The 19300-nt window shown below is 38.8% G+C and overlaps 2 protein-coding genes across 6 annotated transcripts in view; one reads left to right on the plus strand and one right to left on the minus strand.

Moving 5' to 3' along the window:
- The window catches only part of CEBPZ (CCAAT enhancer binding protein zeta), a 30249-nt gene extending 15766 nt beyond the window's left edge, over positions 1 to 14483 (plus strand). The window contains exons 9-16 of the mRNA XM_023555282.2: positions 1653 to 1719; positions 2856 to 2956; positions 3737 to 3794; positions 4128 to 4321; positions 6715 to 6804; positions 11927 to 11988; positions 12069 to 12150; positions 12650 to 14483. Of these exons, the coding sequence (XP_023411050.1) occupies positions 1653 to 1719; positions 2856 to 2956; positions 3737 to 3794; positions 4128 to 4321; positions 6715 to 6804; positions 11927 to 11988; positions 12069 to 12150; positions 12650 to 12795 (800 nt within the window). The 3' untranslated portion in view covers positions 12796 to 14483. The remainder of the gene's footprint in view (positions 1 to 1652; positions 1720 to 2855; positions 2957 to 3736; positions 3795 to 4127; positions 4322 to 6714; positions 6805 to 11926; positions 11989 to 12068; positions 12151 to 12649) is intronic.
- CEBPZOS (CEBPZ opposite strand) lies at positions 160 to 18403 on the minus strand. 5 transcript variants are annotated; one of them, XR_010319484.1, is made up of 6 exons: positions 17105 to 17478; positions 14363 to 14478; positions 13255 to 13299; positions 12819 to 12903; positions 9275 to 9336; positions 160 to 3895 (listed from the first exon to the last, which is right to left on the minus strand). XR_010319484.1 is itself a non-coding variant. In XM_064277195.1 (5 exons), the coding sequence occupies exons 2-4, from the start codon at positions 14475 to 14477 to the stop codon at positions 12821 to 12823; spliced, it is 243 nt and encodes an 80-aa protein (XP_064133265.1). In that variant the 5' UTR covers position 14478; positions 17105 to 17478; the 3' UTR covers positions 160 to 9336; positions 12819 to 12820. The 5 variants fall into 5 exon arrangements, 4 of the variants coding, with proteins under 4 accessions (XP_064133265.1, XP_064133263.1, XP_064133264.1 ...); XM_064277195.1 differs by having other exon boundaries at positions 160 to 9336; XM_064277193.1 differs by lacking the exons at positions 160 to 3895; positions 9275 to 9336; positions 17105 to 17478 and adding exons at positions 12441 to 12690; positions 18355 to 18403.
- Positions 18404 to 19300: the final 897 nt, after the last annotated feature.

The following is a 19300-nucleotide window of genomic DNA, read 5'->3' on the forward strand; positions in this document are numbered from 1 at the left end:
GTAAGTATCAAGCTTGGACAACTGAAACTGAAAAGACTGTAGCAGACAGTAACACATAAAGTTGTGTTATTCTCTGCTCCACTTGATCAGAAGAAAACCCGAGGAGCAGAGACATTATCGTCTATCTTTTGTTCTAAAAAATGTGTATGTATTCTTGAGTCTATTATATGTCTAGATGGGCTTTTTTTTTTTTTTTACTTTAATACAGAAAATTTCAAACATACCCAAAGTAAACAAAATAGTATGATGAACTCCCCTGTACCTGTTACCTAGCTTCAACAAGTATCAACATTTGACATTTTTATATCATCTGTAGCTTCATCCACACTCTCCCCGATACACAGTTCTCTTTTACAGTTCACAGCATCTTTTAAGCTCTCTAATACGGGTTTGGCAGAACAAAATTCTGTAACAATTGGTTTTGTCTTGGAGCATCATCTTAAACTTAGTTAACATATTTCTATAGCCATTTGAATGTGGTATCCATCTTGTAGAGCTAATTATGTTTTTCTATTCAGTATAGACATTTCTTTGTGTACCAGAACCCAACTCCTTTTTTCCCTTTTTCAGAGTTTCGGGTTAAACTAAACCAAAACTAGTCCCACTGCCATTAAGTCAATTCCAACTCATACTGACCCTATAGGACACAGTAGAACTGTCCCATAGGGTTTCCAGGGCTGTAAATCTTTACAGAAACAGACTGCCACATCTGTCTCCTGAGAGCAGCTGGCACAGAGCAGCTGGTGGGTTCAAACTGCTGACCTTCCAGTTAGCAGTCACGTGCTTAATCGCTGTGTCACCAGGGCTCCTAGGGTTAAACTAGACTCTATAAACCATCTAGTCTCCAACTGACTGACTTCACAGAGGTTATGAGAGGTAAAAGGACTATGCCTGTATTAACTGAAAGTTAAGAGAGTTAGTAGAAGCCAAATCTGCCTTTAATCAAGATGTTGGAAATTTTTTTATTCTGAAGAGGAAAAACTAATATCCATTTTTTTTTTCTTAGTTATCCTTAGCATGAGGTAAAACTGGCTAATTCTATGTTTATTCCCAGAATGGCAAGCATTATTATCACTTTTCTGAGATGAAAATGGCAAGTCTTAAAGCTATTATTAAGTGAACCCTTTTATTAAGGATGGAGTCCTTGGGTGGCACAAATGGTTATGCACACCACTGCTAACCAAAAGGTTGATGGTTCAGGTCCACCCAGAGGCACCTTGGAAGGAAGGCCTGGCGATTTACTCTCAAATCAACCATTGAAAAGCCTGTGGAGCACAGTTCTGTTCTGATACACATGGAGTCATGAGTTGGAATTGAGTCAATGGCAGCTGGCTTGGTTTGGCTTTATTAAGGATGCAGATGGAGGACAGTGAGAGACCCTGCTCTGTCAGTGTGACTTGCACTGATAGCTGTGTACTGGCTACTCCACTGGCTACCACTGTAGTTAATGGATTGCTTCAAATGGTAGGTCCTTCCCCACATAGGCTTTTCCCACGTAGTTGTTGTCCTTCACGCTATAGGATGTCTGTCCCCACCATCCTCATGTTCTGAGATGTAGAATTTCAGCATTCTGTATTTATTCTTAAGATTTTGAATAACATAAAAAGGATTACTTGAATAAAGTAACATTTTTAACTGATTTGTTTTCTTAGTGAACAGTAAGGAGTTCCTTGCAAAAGACGAAAGTCAAATACCAGTAGATGAAGTGTTTTTCCACAGGTAATAATTTAATATCATTTTATTTGGGGAGCTGTTGAAATCTAAAATGTGTTTCCTTAAAATGCTTCATTAGCATATTTTGGAAAGATCAGAGGATATGTCACCGTATCAGTTTCTGTGAAGGGAATTTATAAATTAGTCATTTTGCTAATCTTAAACTATCTTAAGTGAAACGAAAAGTTAGGGGCTTTGCTTTTTTTAATAATTTTGCACATCAGTTTCATTTTATGAATCTTAGCTTTGTGGAACTTAATCTTTAATGTCTTTTTTTTGAATGTAATAATTTTCTTACAGACCTAAAATTTGTGTTAGTTTAATATAGTGATGAACAGCTGATGAGTAATTTGTTCAAAACATGGTCCTTAGAGCAGAATTGGAGCCCTGGTGGCACAGTGGTTAAGAGCTCAGCTGTTAACCAAAAGGTCGGCAGTTCAAGTCCACCAGCCGCTCCTTGGAAAACCTATGGGGCAGTTCTGCTCTGTCCTGTAGGGTCGCTATGAGTCGGAATCCACTCCGTGACAACAGATTTTTGGTTTTTTAGAGAAGAATTAGGAAAATTCTTTGGGCTACTATAGAAATAAGTCCTAAGCCTACTAGTATTACTACTACTGCCTTATAGCAGTAAAGTAGCTGCTATCTCATCTGGTTAATTGGGTGTGATTTGGTTTGCTTTTTAAAAACATACTGTGTAAAGAATTTTGAGGGTGTGACTCCATCTGCAAAGCTAAGCTTCACTGTACCCTAATGTCAGAGTAGGGTTGACTGATAAAAATTATGGTAATTCGAGGTCATTTAGAGCCACATTTCATAATGCTCTAATATTTATATCATTAGTGTGGAAGCTACAACCTTTTACTATGCCATTTTGATTAAGACGAGTTGTGGTGTATTAATGAAGAACTAGTTTTGTAAGAAACTTAAATTTTTGAAATTTTCTACACTTTTTTAAAAATTTTGTTGAATTCCAGACTTTTTTTTTTTTTTAAAACAATATAGTTTTTAGTCCTTTATATCCAATTGATTATAGTTAACAGCTTTTACAACTGTGGTTTGTGTCACTGGTCGTAGTTGCTTTGGAAATAGTAAAACAGGCCCTTAATAAAGCTATCCAGTACATTGCATGTTTTTTATTTTAGGTATTATAAAAAAGTTGCTATTGCTAAAGAGAAACAAAAACGGCATGCAGATGAAGAAAGTATAGAAGATGTGGATGACGATGAATTTGAAAAGATGATTGGTGATTTTTGTTGACTCTTCAATTTATAAAATAATCTGTCACTGTTTGTTTACAGACTGCAGAACATTAGTGGTAGAAGTGACCTTAATTATTTTAAAAAATCATGTAGCTTAGAACACCGTGACGATCACAATGAAGAATTAAAATATTTTGAATGATATATGGGAATCTCCCCACATTTGCTCCAGAAAAATATGATTGTGCTTTGAACAGTTCATGTGAGAAAAAAATTTTATCTCTGTGTTTCTATTCATAAGATCAAGTCTCATAAAATAAATCCATTTTTGCTGTTTCTAATCTCCTTATATTATTGGTGACAGTAATCTGTTTCACCTGTTTTCTAACAGAAAATTTTTAAGTGAAAATAAACTAAAACAAAAAGCATGGGCAGTGAAAAGGTGTATGTTTGATATCATTATTGTTGCATATTAATACTAAATAAGCACTTAAATAGTCCTAATAGAGTAAAAAGGACTGCGGTTGCTAAATATTTTACTTGGTATTTACTGTCTTTCTATATAAAAGGGCTATAGAAAGAAGCTGAAATTAACTGGAAGTCAGTTTAGGGATTTGATTAGGGTTAGTGTGTTCTCAGGCTTGTAAACGTTAGTATAAGGCTAGCGAGAGTCACAACGTTTTGGTGTTTACTTTTGATCAACAGTAGAATCACGACTGTGTTATAATAATTGAGTCAGATATATGTCTTTTATTTATTTATTTATTTTATACGTCAGCCTTATTTTTGCTTTAGCTCACAATTTGTATATTCTTCTCCTGCAGACACATTTGAAGATGATAATTGTTTCAGCTCCGGAAAGGATGACCTTGACTTTGCTGGGTAAAATACTTGTCTTCTTACTGTCACTGTAACTGACTTGACTGACTTGGTTTCTTCAACATTTTCTAAATTGTTGTCTCTCAGAACACTAGACCAGAGGGCTGTGTGATATGTGGGGAAAATGTATTCAAATCATATGGGGAAGTGGATACAGCAGTTTAATTTTGGACCTTTATATTCATATTAGCATATTAAAAATAAAGGCTGGCTGTGGTCTGTACCTCTTTCTCACCAAATGTCTTAATAGCCTGGTAGCCTGGAGTCACCAAAATACACTTTAAGAAACACTGCCCTCTTTTACGTTACCATTTGTTGTCTTGTTTTGGTTTTTAGCAACGTGAAAAAGAAAACAAAAGGAGCTAAGGATAACCCAGAAGATGAAGATTCAGAAGGCAGTGATGATGACTTCAGTAACCTGGATGACGACGAAGTTTCTTTAGGAAGTATGAATGAAGAGTTTGCTGAAACTGATGAAGATGGAGGAACATTCATGGATGTATTAGATGATGAAAGTGAAGGTATTCCAGGTAGGCATTTTTAAATTATAAGACAGAAACAAACTATAAGATAGAATAAACTCTGTCTTCCTTTTTTCCTCAGCATTAGGCTAATGTTTCTGTTGAAGGCTTTGTTTTTTTAACATGGCCCTGTATTCAAATTAACATTAAAATCAGCCAGAAATTTAAAGAGGATCTTTTGCCTAGTTGGAACTGAAGATTTTTTTAAAAGAAACAAAGGAGTTTTGAGTTTAAGCCTTTTTGTTTTCATCAGCAGTTAGCCTGCGGTTCACCCTTCAGCCAAAGGTTAGACAGGCCCATAAAAAAAAAAAAAATACACATAGCTCAACCATGCATATGAGACTAAATGGGCACACCAGCCCAGGGGCAAAGACAAGAAGGCTCGAGGAGACAGGAAATCTGGTGAATGGAAATGGGGAACCCACGGTCGAGAAGTGGAGAGGGTTGACATGTCGTGGGGTTGGCAACCAGTGTCACAAAAAAATGTGTATTAGTTGTCTAATAAGGAACTAATTTGTTCTGTAAATCTTCATCTAAAGCACCATAATAATAAAAAAAAAAAAACAGAAGGGTCACCCATAATGAACAGGTTTCAGCAGAGCTTCCAGACTAAGATAGACTAGAGGAAGTAAGGCCTAATGATTTACTTCTGAAAATCGGTCAATGAAAACCTATGGATCACAATATAATAGTGTCCAATGTACTGCTCAAAGATGAGCCCCCTAGGTTGAAAGGCACTGAAAATTCACCGGGGCCACAACAACAAACTCAAGCATACCAACAATCATGAAAATGGTACAGGCCCTGGCAACATTTCATTCTGTTGTACATGGGGCCAGAGCTGAATCAAAGGAAACTGACAACCACCACCATCAGTAGTGGGCCTAGATTCTTTGTTTCTTTCTTCACTCTTCTCTCCCACCCTCTCTCTCTCCTTTCTCATCCCAATTTGTTTTTCTTTCATTCTATCTCCAGAAATAATTGTAATTTCTCTTGGTGGCAGGTTGTGGAGGAAATGCAAAGACCACAAATGTTTGGCCTGGCAAATAATTCTCTGATATGGGATATCTGCCTAATCCCCCTAAATTTACCTGATAAGTATTTATGAACATTAATTAAATAGCTATAAAGGGCTTAGGACATCACTAAAATATAATAGGTGTTAAATAAATATTAGTATAGAAGTTTAAATATACATTCTATAATTCAGATTAAAAAAAAAAAAATCATGCAACTATTCTATTCTTGCTCCACACTCCCCATTTTCACTCAGTAATGGGAAGAAGGGAGGTGGTGTGATGGCATCTTGAAATTGGCAATAAAAATACCCGTCTATTCCAGATCCACCGCAGTGGTTACCAAAGTTTGAGGCTATTGTGCTATTTTAGTTACTTGTTGTTTTAGGAAATAAAAAGTAAGTGAAAGTCCAAACATGCTATTCATGCTGTTTTTCCTGATTCTCCAAGGAAACTTCCCTCTTCCTCCGTATTTCCATAACGGGCCCAGGCAACATTTTTATTATAGTTGCCTCCCCCTTTTACAAAGCAAGTATTTTCACCCTCATTTCTTTGTGTGGTGTAAACTTTCCTAACATCACATCTATCTTCTGTGTCTTAAAATCAATGTCTGATTTGAGTTCCCCAGACAAGGCTCCAAAAGGGAATATTTGGAGTAGGCTGGCTTTGGGCAAATTAGAAAAATCCATGCCTTTCTTAAACAAAAAAGGAGTGTAAGTTAGTGTAGCTTTTAAAGTTCTTAATAATGGTGATAACAAACAAGGTCATTTGTGCATACTATATAAATCAAAATATGGAAAGTAATTAAAAATAGGAATATTTAATGAGAAGGTCACTAGGACATAATAACTTGTTATAAACAGTTATACACCTTGTTTTCATGGAAATTAAACTGTTTATTACAATTTTAATGGAAAAAACCAATTAGCCTACCCATGTGTAGTACTTATTGAGTTGATAAATTGCCTTTTTTAAAAGTTAGAATAGTAATTAGCAGTTCTAGGAAGTTAATGTTCATCATCTCCTTAGAGCATAAGAATGTGTACATTTTATCTTACTGTGGAAATCAGCAAAGAGCACCGAAATTGTGTTCTTGGACTTTTCTCTAAAATCTTTGTCATTTCGTGTATCTCCATGTACATATACACCTGCCCAACATCCTACTTTCCGGAGCACAGCAGAATTTTTCTTCTTGTTTTGAAGAGTTTTATACTATTCGGTCCTATTGAACCTATCATGTAAACTGTGTACTTGCACAAAGTACGGGACTGTACTAATTATTAAGGCTTTGGCCTCACTCTATCCTCAGAGCCTGTGCTAGTGGAACTGTGAAACCCAGATGGTACAGTAAATTATCTTTAAATTATTTCTTTTTTTGGCTAACAGAACTTGATGATGAGGACTGTTCCAAAGTCAATACCAAGAGACACAAGAGAAAAGGTGTAGATGATTTTGACTTTGCTGGGTCATTTCAAGGTAAGAAGATGCATTTCATCTCTTTTAAACCAGAAGCACTGCCGTGTAAAAGGCAGTATATATTCATTATCAGTTTGGAAGCTGAACATTTCTAAATTGGTTAGTATAATTCAATTTTTTCTTTAGGAAAGAAATTTTTATTATTTGCCACATTCAGTTATTTTCTCTCCCTAAGTTCTTTCCTCTCATGTTTACATAGATCTTTTTTATTCATGTCGAAACTGTTCAGTTATATGTAAGCTCTAGATTTTTCCACAGATACCTGTTTTCTTTTTGCCTTTTCTCAACAAACTCTTATTCTTTGACATTTGACTCTTTGAAAAATCCATGTTCCTTTATTAACTTCATTTTCCTTTTTTTTTCCCTTTTTTTGAGATCTACCATTTTGCTGCCACAACACACAGGGAGTTTTTGTTTTGTTTTTTTTAATCAAATCTTTTTTCTTTATTGTGCTCTAAGTGAAAGTTTACAAATATGTCAGTCTCATACAAAAACTTACATACACCTTGCTATGTGCTCCTAGTTGCTCTCCCTAATGAGACAGCACATTGCTTCTCTCTACCCTGTATTTCCTGTGTCCATTCAGCCAGCTTCTGTCCCCCTCTGCCTTCTCATCGCCCCTCCAGGCAGGAGCTGCCCACATAGTCTCATACTTAGGTAGATTTTGCTTTTAAGGTTAACAGTTGTAAGTGCTAATAAAAGAAAAAAAGTTTTGGATAAAAATTTAAGAAGCACTAAAAAATACTCCATTCCTTAATTCTGTGGATAAATTTGGAGTCTTGCCCTTTTTTTGTTGTTGCTAAATCATGCTTTGCTTCTAATGGCTCTCAAGCTTTTGCTTACTGGTAAATACTGATAAAGAATGAAAATAGATTTGCAAAGTCATAACAATTTACATGTTGGTAATATCTCACAGACTTGTACCTGTACATTTTTATTAGTTCTGCCAAATAGTGCTAGCAGTATCACAGTGAAGATGTGTCCCCTAATAAATGATATACCTGAGGCATATTGAAATTACACGTTATTTTCCAGACTTTGTCTTTGCGTGTAAGATCACATTTTAATAACAATATACGCGCAAATACAAGGCAGAATTTTCCTCAGGATCATCCCTCAGAAAAGAAGTATTGCTTAGCCTCAAGTCCTACTGAGCCTGTCATGTTACACGTTGCTCTCTTAAGGATCTTATTTTGAATAATGCAGTACTCTTTTCAGAAGACATACTAGCCTGAAAGGATCACAGACCTTAATCAGTTAACAGCTTTGGATGTTGATGAAGAGATACCTGACAAAACTGATTAAAACAAAAAAGGAGGCAAAGAAATTTCAAACAGATGTATTAATTGATCCTAGGAGTATGATGCTACATTTCCAAACATTGGATGCTGTTGTTAAATGAATCTTAAGGAAACTTTTAAAAAGCAGCATACTAGGTGCTTATTCAGTAAGGTCACAGATACTTACCTACAAAATAAATAAAAACCAAAAAACCTATCCTAATGCTATGCAAATGGATATTTTTGCTTAAAGTTAAATATTTGATAATAGCAGGCACAGATCTTAAATATCATAATGTCACCTTGATAAAAATTAAGGTGAAATGCTCTAGAAACTATTTCTGAGGTGGTTCTGGTATGTCCACACAAAAACCACTGTTCATGGCAGCATTATTCCTAATAACCAAAAGGGGGAAACAACCCAAATATCCATTAGCTGGAAAATAGATAAACAATGTGGTATAGCCATACAGTGGTTCAGCTATGAAAAAGAATGAGTTAATACATGCTCCAACATGGATGAACCTCAAAAATGTGCTAAGTTAAACACGGTGGGTGTAATCAATATCCAGGAAATACAAATCTGTAGAAACAAAGCAGACCAATGGTTGGGGGAGGGATGTTACTAAAAATGGGCATGGGGGGATCTTTTTGCATGATGGAAGTGGGCTAAAATTGGATTATAGTGATGGTCGAACAACTCTAAATTTACTAAAACCCACTGCAGTATACACTCAGATCAGCTGGATTTTGTGGCCTGTAATTTATTCCTTGGTAAAACCAAAAAAAAAAAGAAAAAAACAAACCCCAAACCAATGCCATCAAGTCAGTTCTGATTCATAGCAACCACATAGGACAGGGTAGAACTGCCCCAAGAAATGGATGGTGGATTCGAACTGCTGACCTTTTGATTAGTAGCCAATTTCTTAACTACTGCACCACCAGGGTTCCATTTCTCAGTAAAGCCGTTTTTAAAAAAGACGTTAAGCAAATGAAAGAAAGTAGCTCTAGTGGTACCAGAGACATCGATGACAAAGATGCAAACGGTTGGAGTAATACTGTTTTCAGGAAAAGTGAGGATGGATAAAAGCATATTTTACCTACATTCCCAAAGGCTGCAAGTTTTTTGTTTGTTTTTAAAAAGCAACTTTATTTTGAGCGGTATAGCCAAAACTTCATTTATAACATACCTTCAGTCATTTTGAGTCTGGACCTCGCCAGGTGGAACACACAGGAATCAAATTGACTACATCTGTGGAAAGAGATGATGGAAAAGCTCAATATCATCAGTCAGAACAAGGCCGACTGTGCAACAGACCATCAATTGCTCATATGCAAGTTCAAGCTGAAACTGAAGAAAATCAGAGCAGGTCCACGAGAGCCAAAATAGACCTTGAGTATATCCCACCTGAATTTAGAGAACAACTCAAGAACAGATTTGACACATTGAACACTAGTCACCGAAGACCAGATGAGTTGTGGAATGACATCAAGGACATCATCCATGAAGAAAGCATGAGGTCACTGAAAAGACAGGAAAGAAAGAAAAGACCAAGATGGATGTCGGAGGAAACTCTGAAACTTGTTCTTGAGCATTGAGCAGCTAAAGCAAAAGGAGGAATTGATGAAGTAAAAGAACTGGACAGAAGATTTCAAAGGGCGTCTCGAGAAGACAAAGTATTATACTGACATGTGCAAAGAGCTGGAGATGGAAAACCAAAAGGGAAGAACATGCTTGGTGTTTCTCAAGCTGAAAGAACTGAAGAAAAAATTCAAGCCTCGAGTTGAAATAGTGAAGGATTCCATGGGGAAAACACTAAATGACGCAGGAAGCATCAAAAGAAGATGGAAGGAATACACAGAGTCATTATACCAAAAAGAATTAGTCAATGTTCAACCATTTTAGCAGGTGGCGTGTGATCAGGAACCAATGGTACTGAAGGAAGAAGTCCAAGCTGCTCTGAAGGCACTGGTGGAAAACAAGGCTCCAGGAATTGATGGAATATCAATTGAGATGTTTCAGCAAACAGATGCAGCACTAGAGGTGCTCACTCGTCTATCCCAAGAAATAGGGAAGACAGCTTCCTGGCCAACTGACTGGAAGAGATCCATATTTATGCCTATTCCCAAGAAAGGTGATCCAACTGAATGTGGAAATTATAGAACAGTATCATTAATATCACACGCAAGCAAAATTTTGCTGGCGATCATTCAAAAATGGCTGCAGCAGTATATCAACAGGGAACTGCCAGAAATTCCAGGCCGGTTTCAGAAGAGGATGTGGAACCAGGGATATCATTGCTGATGTCAGATGGATCCTGGCTGAAAGCAGAGAATACCAGAAGGATGTTTACCTGTGTTTTATTGACTATGCAAAGGCATTAGGCTGTGTGGATCATAACTATGGATAACACTGCAAAGAATGGGAATTCCAGAACACTTAATTGTGCTCATGAGGAACCTTTACACAGATCAAGAGGCAGTTGTTCAGACAGAACAAGGGGATACTGATTGGTTTAAAGTCAGGAAAGGTGTGCGTCAGGGTTGTATTCTTTCACCATACCTATTTAATTTGTATGCGAGAAGCTGGACTATATGAAGAAGAACGGGGCATCAGGATTGGAGGAACAATCATTAACAACCTCCGTTACGCAGGTGACACAACCTTGCTTGCTGAAAGTGAAGAGGACTTGAAGCACTTACTAATGAAGATCAAAGACCACAGCCTTCAGTATGGATTACACCTCAACATAAAGAAAACAAAAATCCCCACAAATGGACCAATGAGCAACATCACGATAAATGGAGAAAAGACTGAAGTTGTCTAGGATTTCATCTTACTTGGATCCACAATCAACAGCCATGGAAGGAGCAGTCAAGAAATCAAAAGACGCATTACAGTGGGCAAATCTGCTGCAAAGGACCTCTTCAAAGTGTTGAAGAGCAAAGATGTCACCCTGAAAACCAAGGTGCACCTGACCTAAGCCATAGTATTTTCAATCACATCACATGCATGTGAAAGCTGGACAATGAATAAGGAAGACCAAAGAAGAATTGACGCCTTTGAATTGTAGTGTTGGCAAAGAATATTGAATATACCAGGGACTGCCAAAAGAATGAACATATCTGTCTTGGAAGAAGTGCGGCCAGAACGCTCCTTAGAGGCAAGGGTGGCGAGACTGCATCTTACATACTTTGAACATGTTGTCAGGAGGGATCAGTCCCTGGAGAAGGACATGATGCTTGGCAGATTACAGGGTCAGCGGAAAAGAGGAAGACCCTCAACAAGGTGGATTGACACAGTGGCTGCAACAATGAGCTCAAGCATAACGATTGTAAGGACGGTGCAGGACTAGGCAGTGTTTCGTTCTGCTGTGCACAGGGTCGCTGTGAGTCGGAACCGACTCAACTGCACCTGACAACCACCAGCACCACCTTCAGTCAGTTTCTTCAGTTAGTTCAAAGAGTGACACCTCTCAATTTAGTTAGAATTTGCCTTTTGCTTTAAATATGCCCAAACCCATCCATGTAAACTTTGGGATTTTAATCTTGCCTGATACTGTGATATTTCTTTTGAGGGTAAATTTTGATCAGTGGCCAAATCTGAAAGGCAAGCAGACACTACTGTCATCTGAACAGTTCTATTAGGATATTAACTTTAAAAAATACTACATACTAACTTTGATTTGTCCCTTAAATGTCAGCTATTTAATGGGGCTAGAGGATAACTACAATTGTGGGTTTTAAGCCAAATGAAGTATTTTTTAACAAGACCATGTTTAAAGATGTACATTTTCCCAAAAATCATTTGATTTACAATAGGCTTATATTTTTTTTTTAAGGACCGAGGCAAAAAAAGAAAAGAAATCTCAATGATTCCAGCCTGTTTGTATCTGCTGAAGAGGTAAGGTTAATGGACTGCTTTAATAAGTTAACTGTTCCACATTGTTATAAGCTTTCTAATAAGGTTGTTCTTTTTTTTAGTTTGGCCACCTATTAGATGAAAATATGGGATCCAAATTTGATAACATTGGCATGAATGCCATGGCTAACAAAGATAATGCAAGTAAGTACCTTGAATTTTTACTGAGGTTTTAAAGTAGCCTTGACTTAGAACTTCTGAAAATGTAAATATTCTTGGAGAATAAATGCAAATATTCTTAGTACCTACAACTTGCTCCCAAGCTGGGCAGAATGTAGGATGAAAAGGTACTTAGACTACCTACTGGCTTTTCAAAGTTATATTGTATGAGTAGGCCAAGTAAAGACATTTTAATTATTTCTGATATTGATAGTTACTGGCTTCTACTTTTTCACCAGTGTAAGTGTTTAGGGGGAAAAAAATCTTTTGCACACTTGTTCCCTTTCATAGTCTTTTACTTGTAAAGCATGAATTTGGGACAATAAGTAACGATACAGAAGAAGAGCAACAAACAGTGGATTTGTATGGTAGGCAGGAAACAAACTGCAGGCCATGGCAGGCCAGGAGTTCCCATTCAGTCAGGTGTTCTGTGGAACCACCAGTAGTCTACAGTATCGGGCTCATCCTTCTCTTTCTTCCAAAGGTTTCAAACAGCTTAAATGGGAGGCTGAACGTGATGACTGGCTACACAACAGAGATGTGAAAAGTATAATCAAGAAAAAGAAAAATTTCAGAAAGAAAAGGCTGCGAACTACTCAAAAAACTAAAAAGCAAAGAAAATGTTTTTAATTATAAATTAAAATTTTACTTACCCCTAATTTTTGCTGTTTTGCCATTTTTCTTGATCTTGCAGTCTGACTCCAAACACTCCAGATTGTTCAATGGATTTGTAATAAACTATAAATAAAAACAGGTGCCATTTATCTCAAAGTCTATGATCTTAACCAACAGGAGAACTCAGAATCCAGCCCATTAGGTAACTGTCTACAGATGGGCACTTTCTTCACCACATGGTCTCAGAAGCTAAAATGATGCTGAAGAGTTCTGTTGGAGATTGATTGACATACCCCAAAATAAAAAACAATACTCTTTCTAGCCCTTAATCAGCTGAAGATCTTAAAGAAATAACTACTTAATTTATAACCAAAAGAAAATCCACTGCCATCAAGTCGACTCCGACTCGCTGTGTTCATTTATAGGTTACCTGAAAAAGTTGTTTTGTCTCTTTTTAGTTAAGGAAAAACATACCTTCCAAGATGAAAGGAAATCTCTTGCTCATTGTTTGTCTGAAATCTGACAGGAAAAAAAAACCTTAAAATTAGACATGATCAGAAATTCATATTAACAGAGACACAATTTAATGCTAGCTTCGGTGTCTACACCCTGGGAATAATACAGATTTCAAATTTGTTTTAAGGTCCTTCTGATAATCTAGGAGCTATATCCTTTCCAGTAGGATCCAAGCTGCACTTGCCTGATACATAGCCTTATATTTCAGCGTTTTAAGTTTTTGGCCTGTATACATGATGTAATTTTATGAACTGTTTTTATGGAAGCCATTTACCTTGTTAGGGAATTTGAAGTAAGACTGCACCGTACAGTTTTTGAAGTTGATCCTAAGCTTTAATTGGCTTTTAAATGCTGTTTGGATGCTTTCTTTTATAACCTTATAGACTTTGTGAATACCCAACAGTGTCCCATTTCATAGTGTTCCAGTTAAATACCTTTAGGAAAAGGCTCTCGCCAATTTCACTCCATGGACAGTTCCAATCACAGAGAGAACTTGACTGGAGGTCCCTTCTCTAAGCTTTGAAGATGGCTACCACCCTAGGACTACTCTTTTTCCTACTTTCTGGAAAGAAAATGCAGTACTTCCTAACTTACCAATTTGGGCTCTAATACAAAATTTTTCTCCACAAAACATTAAAATCTTCAGTGATGGCCAGTGGTGTGGGATGGGTTTATAGTGCTCACATGAGAGGAAAAACTGCTAGCCTGAGAAAACAGCTTGCTTAGACAACACAGCTATGGCACCTCTTGCTTTCTCAATCAATGAAGTGCAATGGGCAGGTTGAGTTTCTTCCATCTGTGCTCCCAAACTAAGCTAGACCAAGGGTATCCAGCCCCACTAGCGATATCCACGAAGGTGTGAAACAATTCCCCTAGTCTACAAACCTGAATTAATTTTTCTTTTTAATGGAAAGTAAGAGTTAGCTAGTGTAATAACTGACTCCTACCCTTGTGCCCATAAATGTCTACTACATCGAATCTGAAAAAACTTCTGCAAAAATGCCACTTAAAATGCACTGGCAAACTGGACGCCCCTCTAGAGAACATGAAATTATGAAATGATTACCTTGGCTTGTGTTCATTTTCTGAAACAAAAAATAGGCTCCAAAAACACCCACAAGTTCAGCTGCTAAAACTCCTTTAAAGATTTTCTTTGCCAGTGGTTCCATAGTACGGGCCATCCTAAATTTAAACCAATAGATACATGTAAACCTGAACAAGTATATTCAGTCTTTATCATCATAACTATAGAGATAATGTCAATTCATTCCCACAGTCTGCATGATTATCTGTATAGGAATAGGGCCCGAAATTAGTATAGACTTACTTGTATTAGACATGCCACGTACCTAGTTTTTTTTTTTTTTTTTTTTTTAATACAGTGAGGGGAGTCCTGGTGGCACAGTGATGAAGAACTTGGCTGCTAACCAGCTGCTAAACAAACGGTTGGCAGTTCAAATGCACCAGCCACTCCCTGGAAACCTTATGGAGCAGTTCTACTCTGTCCTATAGGGTCACTATGAGTCAAAATCAATGGCAACATTTTTTGTTTTTGTTTTTTCGGTCTATACAGTGAGCATACCTAAGGGCACAATGGGACCAAAGGTACAAAACTGGATAAAGCACAGAGGAAATAAAATTCAAGAAAGCATCATAAAAAACAATTTATGGAACTAAGGTTTTAAAAGCAGATCTAAGACTACAGAATGGTAGGAGATATGTCAAACCATTTTTTGGTTGAATTAGGCAGTAAGATACGATCTAATGAGCACAGAACTAGACCAGGTCCTTCCTCGCACTGCCTTACCTACCATGTGTAAGTCACTCTGTGCCCACTTCTTTTTAAGGTAGGAGAATAAAGCCATAGTTGTTAGAGCTTTGTGGTGACACATGTTGGCTGACAATCACACTTGGAAGATAATGCTTTCCTCCAGAGCAAAGGACAGGCATGCTTACTGTCCATCATAAAAGATTTGGGCTCCAAAAATACAAGCTTCCTCTCCTGAAATGAAAAGGGCAGCTGTCATCTGGCCCTTTTCACATCACCCTGTGGGAACTGGAGCTCGGAACATTGATAGCATTGCTGACAGTCTGGCTACTGCTGTTGCTGTAATAAAGTCCTTTGTCTCAGACCCATCATCTTCTGTCTTCTACCTGCATCCAGGAAACTGGCAGGCTAACTTATTAACTTGCAAATAGGGCATAATCTCAGATCCTTCCCAATTCTTAAAAAAGTTGCTCACTGGAACGTAATAGAGAAAGCACTTGAACTTAATCATTTTTTGAGTCAATTAGCCTTACCACCACCACTCTGCCATTAACTCCATGTACCACTCACTCTTGACAAATTATGATAATAACTAATTACATGTATTCTAGGTACCAGGTACTATACTTCACTGCTTTACATGTATTCCTCACTTAATCCTCCAATAATCCCATATAGTTTGATAATTTACAATTAGGAAATTGAGGCCAGGGAGGTTAAATAACTTTCCCAAGGTCACATAGTTATCAAATGGGAAAGGCAGGCTGCAACCAAGGCCATTTAACACCAGAACCTAGGCTCTTTACCCACTATGCTTTCAGTGGGAAAAAAATTTCTGGGTCTATTTCCCCATTTGTAAAATGAAGGAATGAAGCCAGATTGTTTAAAACTTCCTTTCAGCTCTAACATCCACTCTGTCGTTGTAACAAACAATTGTCAAGTGCCTACTCTGGTGTGAAGGCCATTAGGTCAAGACACTTTTTCCATCTGTTAAATGAGCATGAGGATGCCTGCCTAGTTTATCTCACAGGATTCTAACAAGCAACCACTGACAAAATGCAAAAGCTTTTGTAAAGCGCCCGAGAAAGGAAAGGTTATTCTGTAAGTGGTTACTATACTTTTTTGTGGCTGGAGTTTTTCATTTACTTATTCTACATATTATTTATTATGTGCCAGGCACTTTGCTAAAGGCTGGGGATACAAAGTTGAGCAATATACTAATTGGTTCTTGTTTCCAAGGAGCTGCTATTCTTACAGTATTCAAAATCTTTAATTGTATCACTCGAGGCTTGTTAAAAATGCATATTCCTGGGTCTCAGCCTGCAATTCTCCACTTCCCCAACCCCCAGACTGACTCAGCACATCTAGGGTTGGCTCCCCAGTAACCTGCCCTTTAGCAGGCTCCCCAGATGAATTTTATACAAGAGGCCATGGACCATATGAGAAAAATTGACCTAGTCCATCCTTTCACTTTACCCTTAAAGAAAAGGAACTCCAGAGATTAAATAACTTGCCCACCATCACGCAGTAAGTGGCAGAACTACAGCCTGTTTAGATCTTGATTCTTACTCCGATTTATCAAAGTAAAAGCTAAACAAGGAAAAGGGTTTAAGTCTTTATTCTTTTCTCTAAAGTTAAACAAGGGGAAAGGGCTAAATAACAAGTTAAGAAAATGGAATATATGACTGTTACTCAACATATGAAATGTAAACCTACATTTTTACCCTGTTTTCCTAAGGCCTCAGTCAGCAGGATTTTGATACCCTATATATGCTCTGTCACACTGTTCCCTGTCTTTTGTGCAGAGATGGTGCATTCCCTAACGCTGTGCAGTCCAAGCTCTGCTTACTGTCATGTGTTTACGCCCTCCGGTTTTGGCTCCTTTTCACAATGCCTGAGAGTGGGGTAATTAAACACCCTACTTTCGTGGGATTATCCTATCATTACCAGGTGTTCCCTCCTTCCCCCAAAAATCTCTTTTCTCGTTTTGAAAATGTGATCGCCCTGGGGACCCAAAGATTAAAACTTTATTATTCTTACCTGAAAGAAAAGAAATGAACCAAAGCAAGTTAAAAAGAACTTAGATGTGACCAAGAGGTAGGTTACTGGATAGGAAGGGAGCTGTTTGCTCCTTTAGTACAATGCTGTACAACACTGACAGGAAAAAAGTCATCCTCAGCATAGGGCGCTCCCTTGGAGTTATTTTTAATGTGCAAGGGGGGCAGGTACAAACAAAACAGACGACCTGTAGACAAATCCACAGTTTAAGGCATCAAATAAAATTTTTTGTAGGTGGAACGTATGCTAAGCGTTCAGAGACTAAAGTCCAAACAACACTGCATAATAATTTACCTAATAATTACATATATATTAAAAATATATTTTATATATAGTTTATATTTTACATTCCTGTCTTCCAACAAAGTTAAGCTTACTAACTTGCTGTGACAAGGGAGACGTACACCAACGAAGAAGCTTCTGACTTCTCACCAAAGGAATAGACAGGATTTGGGAAAAGGGTGGCATTTAGGTCAAGTTTTAAATTAAGCGGTTCTCTGATACAAAACCAAATCAAACCCGTCGCGGTGGAGTCCATTTCGACTCACAGCGACCCTACAGCACAGAGTAGAACTGTCCCATAGGGTTTCCAAGGGGAGCTGGTGTATTCAAGCTGCCACCCTTTCGGTTAGCAGCCGAGCTCTTAACCACGGCACCAGCAGGGCTTCGCTTCTCTGACAGGCTCAAGTTGAAGAAGAGAGGTTCGAACCGGCACGAAGCCCTGGAATCACCAGCTTCTTCAGGTTCCCACAGTCGAGAGCCAAGCAACCGGCGAAGGCCGCTAAGGGCTGGCCCAAGGGGCCCCCCACACCCTCCGCCCCCGGCCCCGCGGTCGCCCCCGTTCCGGTGCCCCAGCTTCCGGATCCCGTCCCCGCTCCCACCATCTCCCGGCCGCCCCGGTTCTCCCGCTTCGCCAGTGCCCGTCACCTCCCCGCAGTGGTCCCGTGCTTCCCCCGACCCTTCCCTGCCCCCGGGCTCCACAGACGCCACCGCCAGGCCTGCGCCAGCGCGCACCGGCAGCGCGAGCAACACAGCCCCGGCGGCCGGGCCAAGCGCTCAGAACGACCCGGAAGCACTTCGGCTGCCCCGCGGCGCCTCCGGCAAGCTTAAGACAATAACGCTCGAGTCTCTTCCGTGTGACCCCAGAACTGTGGAGGTAAACCTGCCCCACCCCTCCTTCTGGGGAGCCCCAAGTCAAGCACCCCAAGTTAGGGCAGGTGCTGCTGGCTTACCTGAAGCGCGCACCGGGAGGGTCTGCGCTTGCGCAAAGGTCAGCGGAACCCCGCCCCTCCCTACGCTGGCCCCGCCCCCACGATAATTACCATTTACTGTGCTCCTGGTTGAAGGCTCTTTTGACTATGGGCTACATGTTAAAAAAACTACATGTTAGTCCCTTTAAACCTTACAGCAAAAAACCACTGCCGTCCAGTCGATTCCGACTCATAGCGACCCTATAGGACAGAGTAGAACTGCCCAGTAGAGTTTCCAAGGAGACAACAAGCATATGTAATAGGTGCTGTGAGTATCTCATTTTACAAAGAGTGAAGGGGCTTACAGTTTAAGGACCTCACCTTACCTTAGCTAGTGAGATACAGAACTCCAGTTCTAGCCCGGGACTCCAGATGAAAGCCTGTGCTCAATTATTATTCTACACCCTTGCAGCTGTTCTGGTATGCTGTTAACTTTTGGACGTTGTACAGTCTCTTGAACTCTTCTATCTACTCTTTAGAAACTGCCTCTAGCTGGAACCTCCATTCCATTAATCATACACACACGCCTAACTTCTTCTCAAGCTTTTCTCATGAGGTCTTCCCCTGCACCGTGTTGCTTTTTATTTTGTCTGTTACTGTTTTTGTTATAACATTCTATTTTTCTCAAAACTTGTCAGGCATCACTTACTTAGTGAAGGCTCCTCTTTCCCCTCCACTCTAGACTTCAGCTCTCTCTATAGATTCATTCCCATTCACAGATTCGTGCACGATTAATATTTTCCATATTAAAAGCAACCCCTTTGCCTTCCATTAACCATTTTGTTAAGTAAAATAATCACTTAAGACACTATTCCACACACAAAAAAAGACACTATGCCATGCCTTGAGCTACAGCTGGGTTTGAAGCACCAAGTCATCAATGTTAAATGTACTAGGGTGACTAAACAAGATAAAAAGATAATATTTC

Source organism: Loxodonta africana, chromosome 26, assembly GCF_030014295.1.
Source record: "Loxodonta africana isolate mLoxAfr1 chromosome 26, mLoxAfr1.hap2, whole genome shotgun sequence".
Classification (NCBI taxonomy): domain Eukaryota; kingdom Metazoa; phylum Chordata; class Mammalia; order Proboscidea; family Elephantidae; genus Loxodonta; species Loxodonta africana.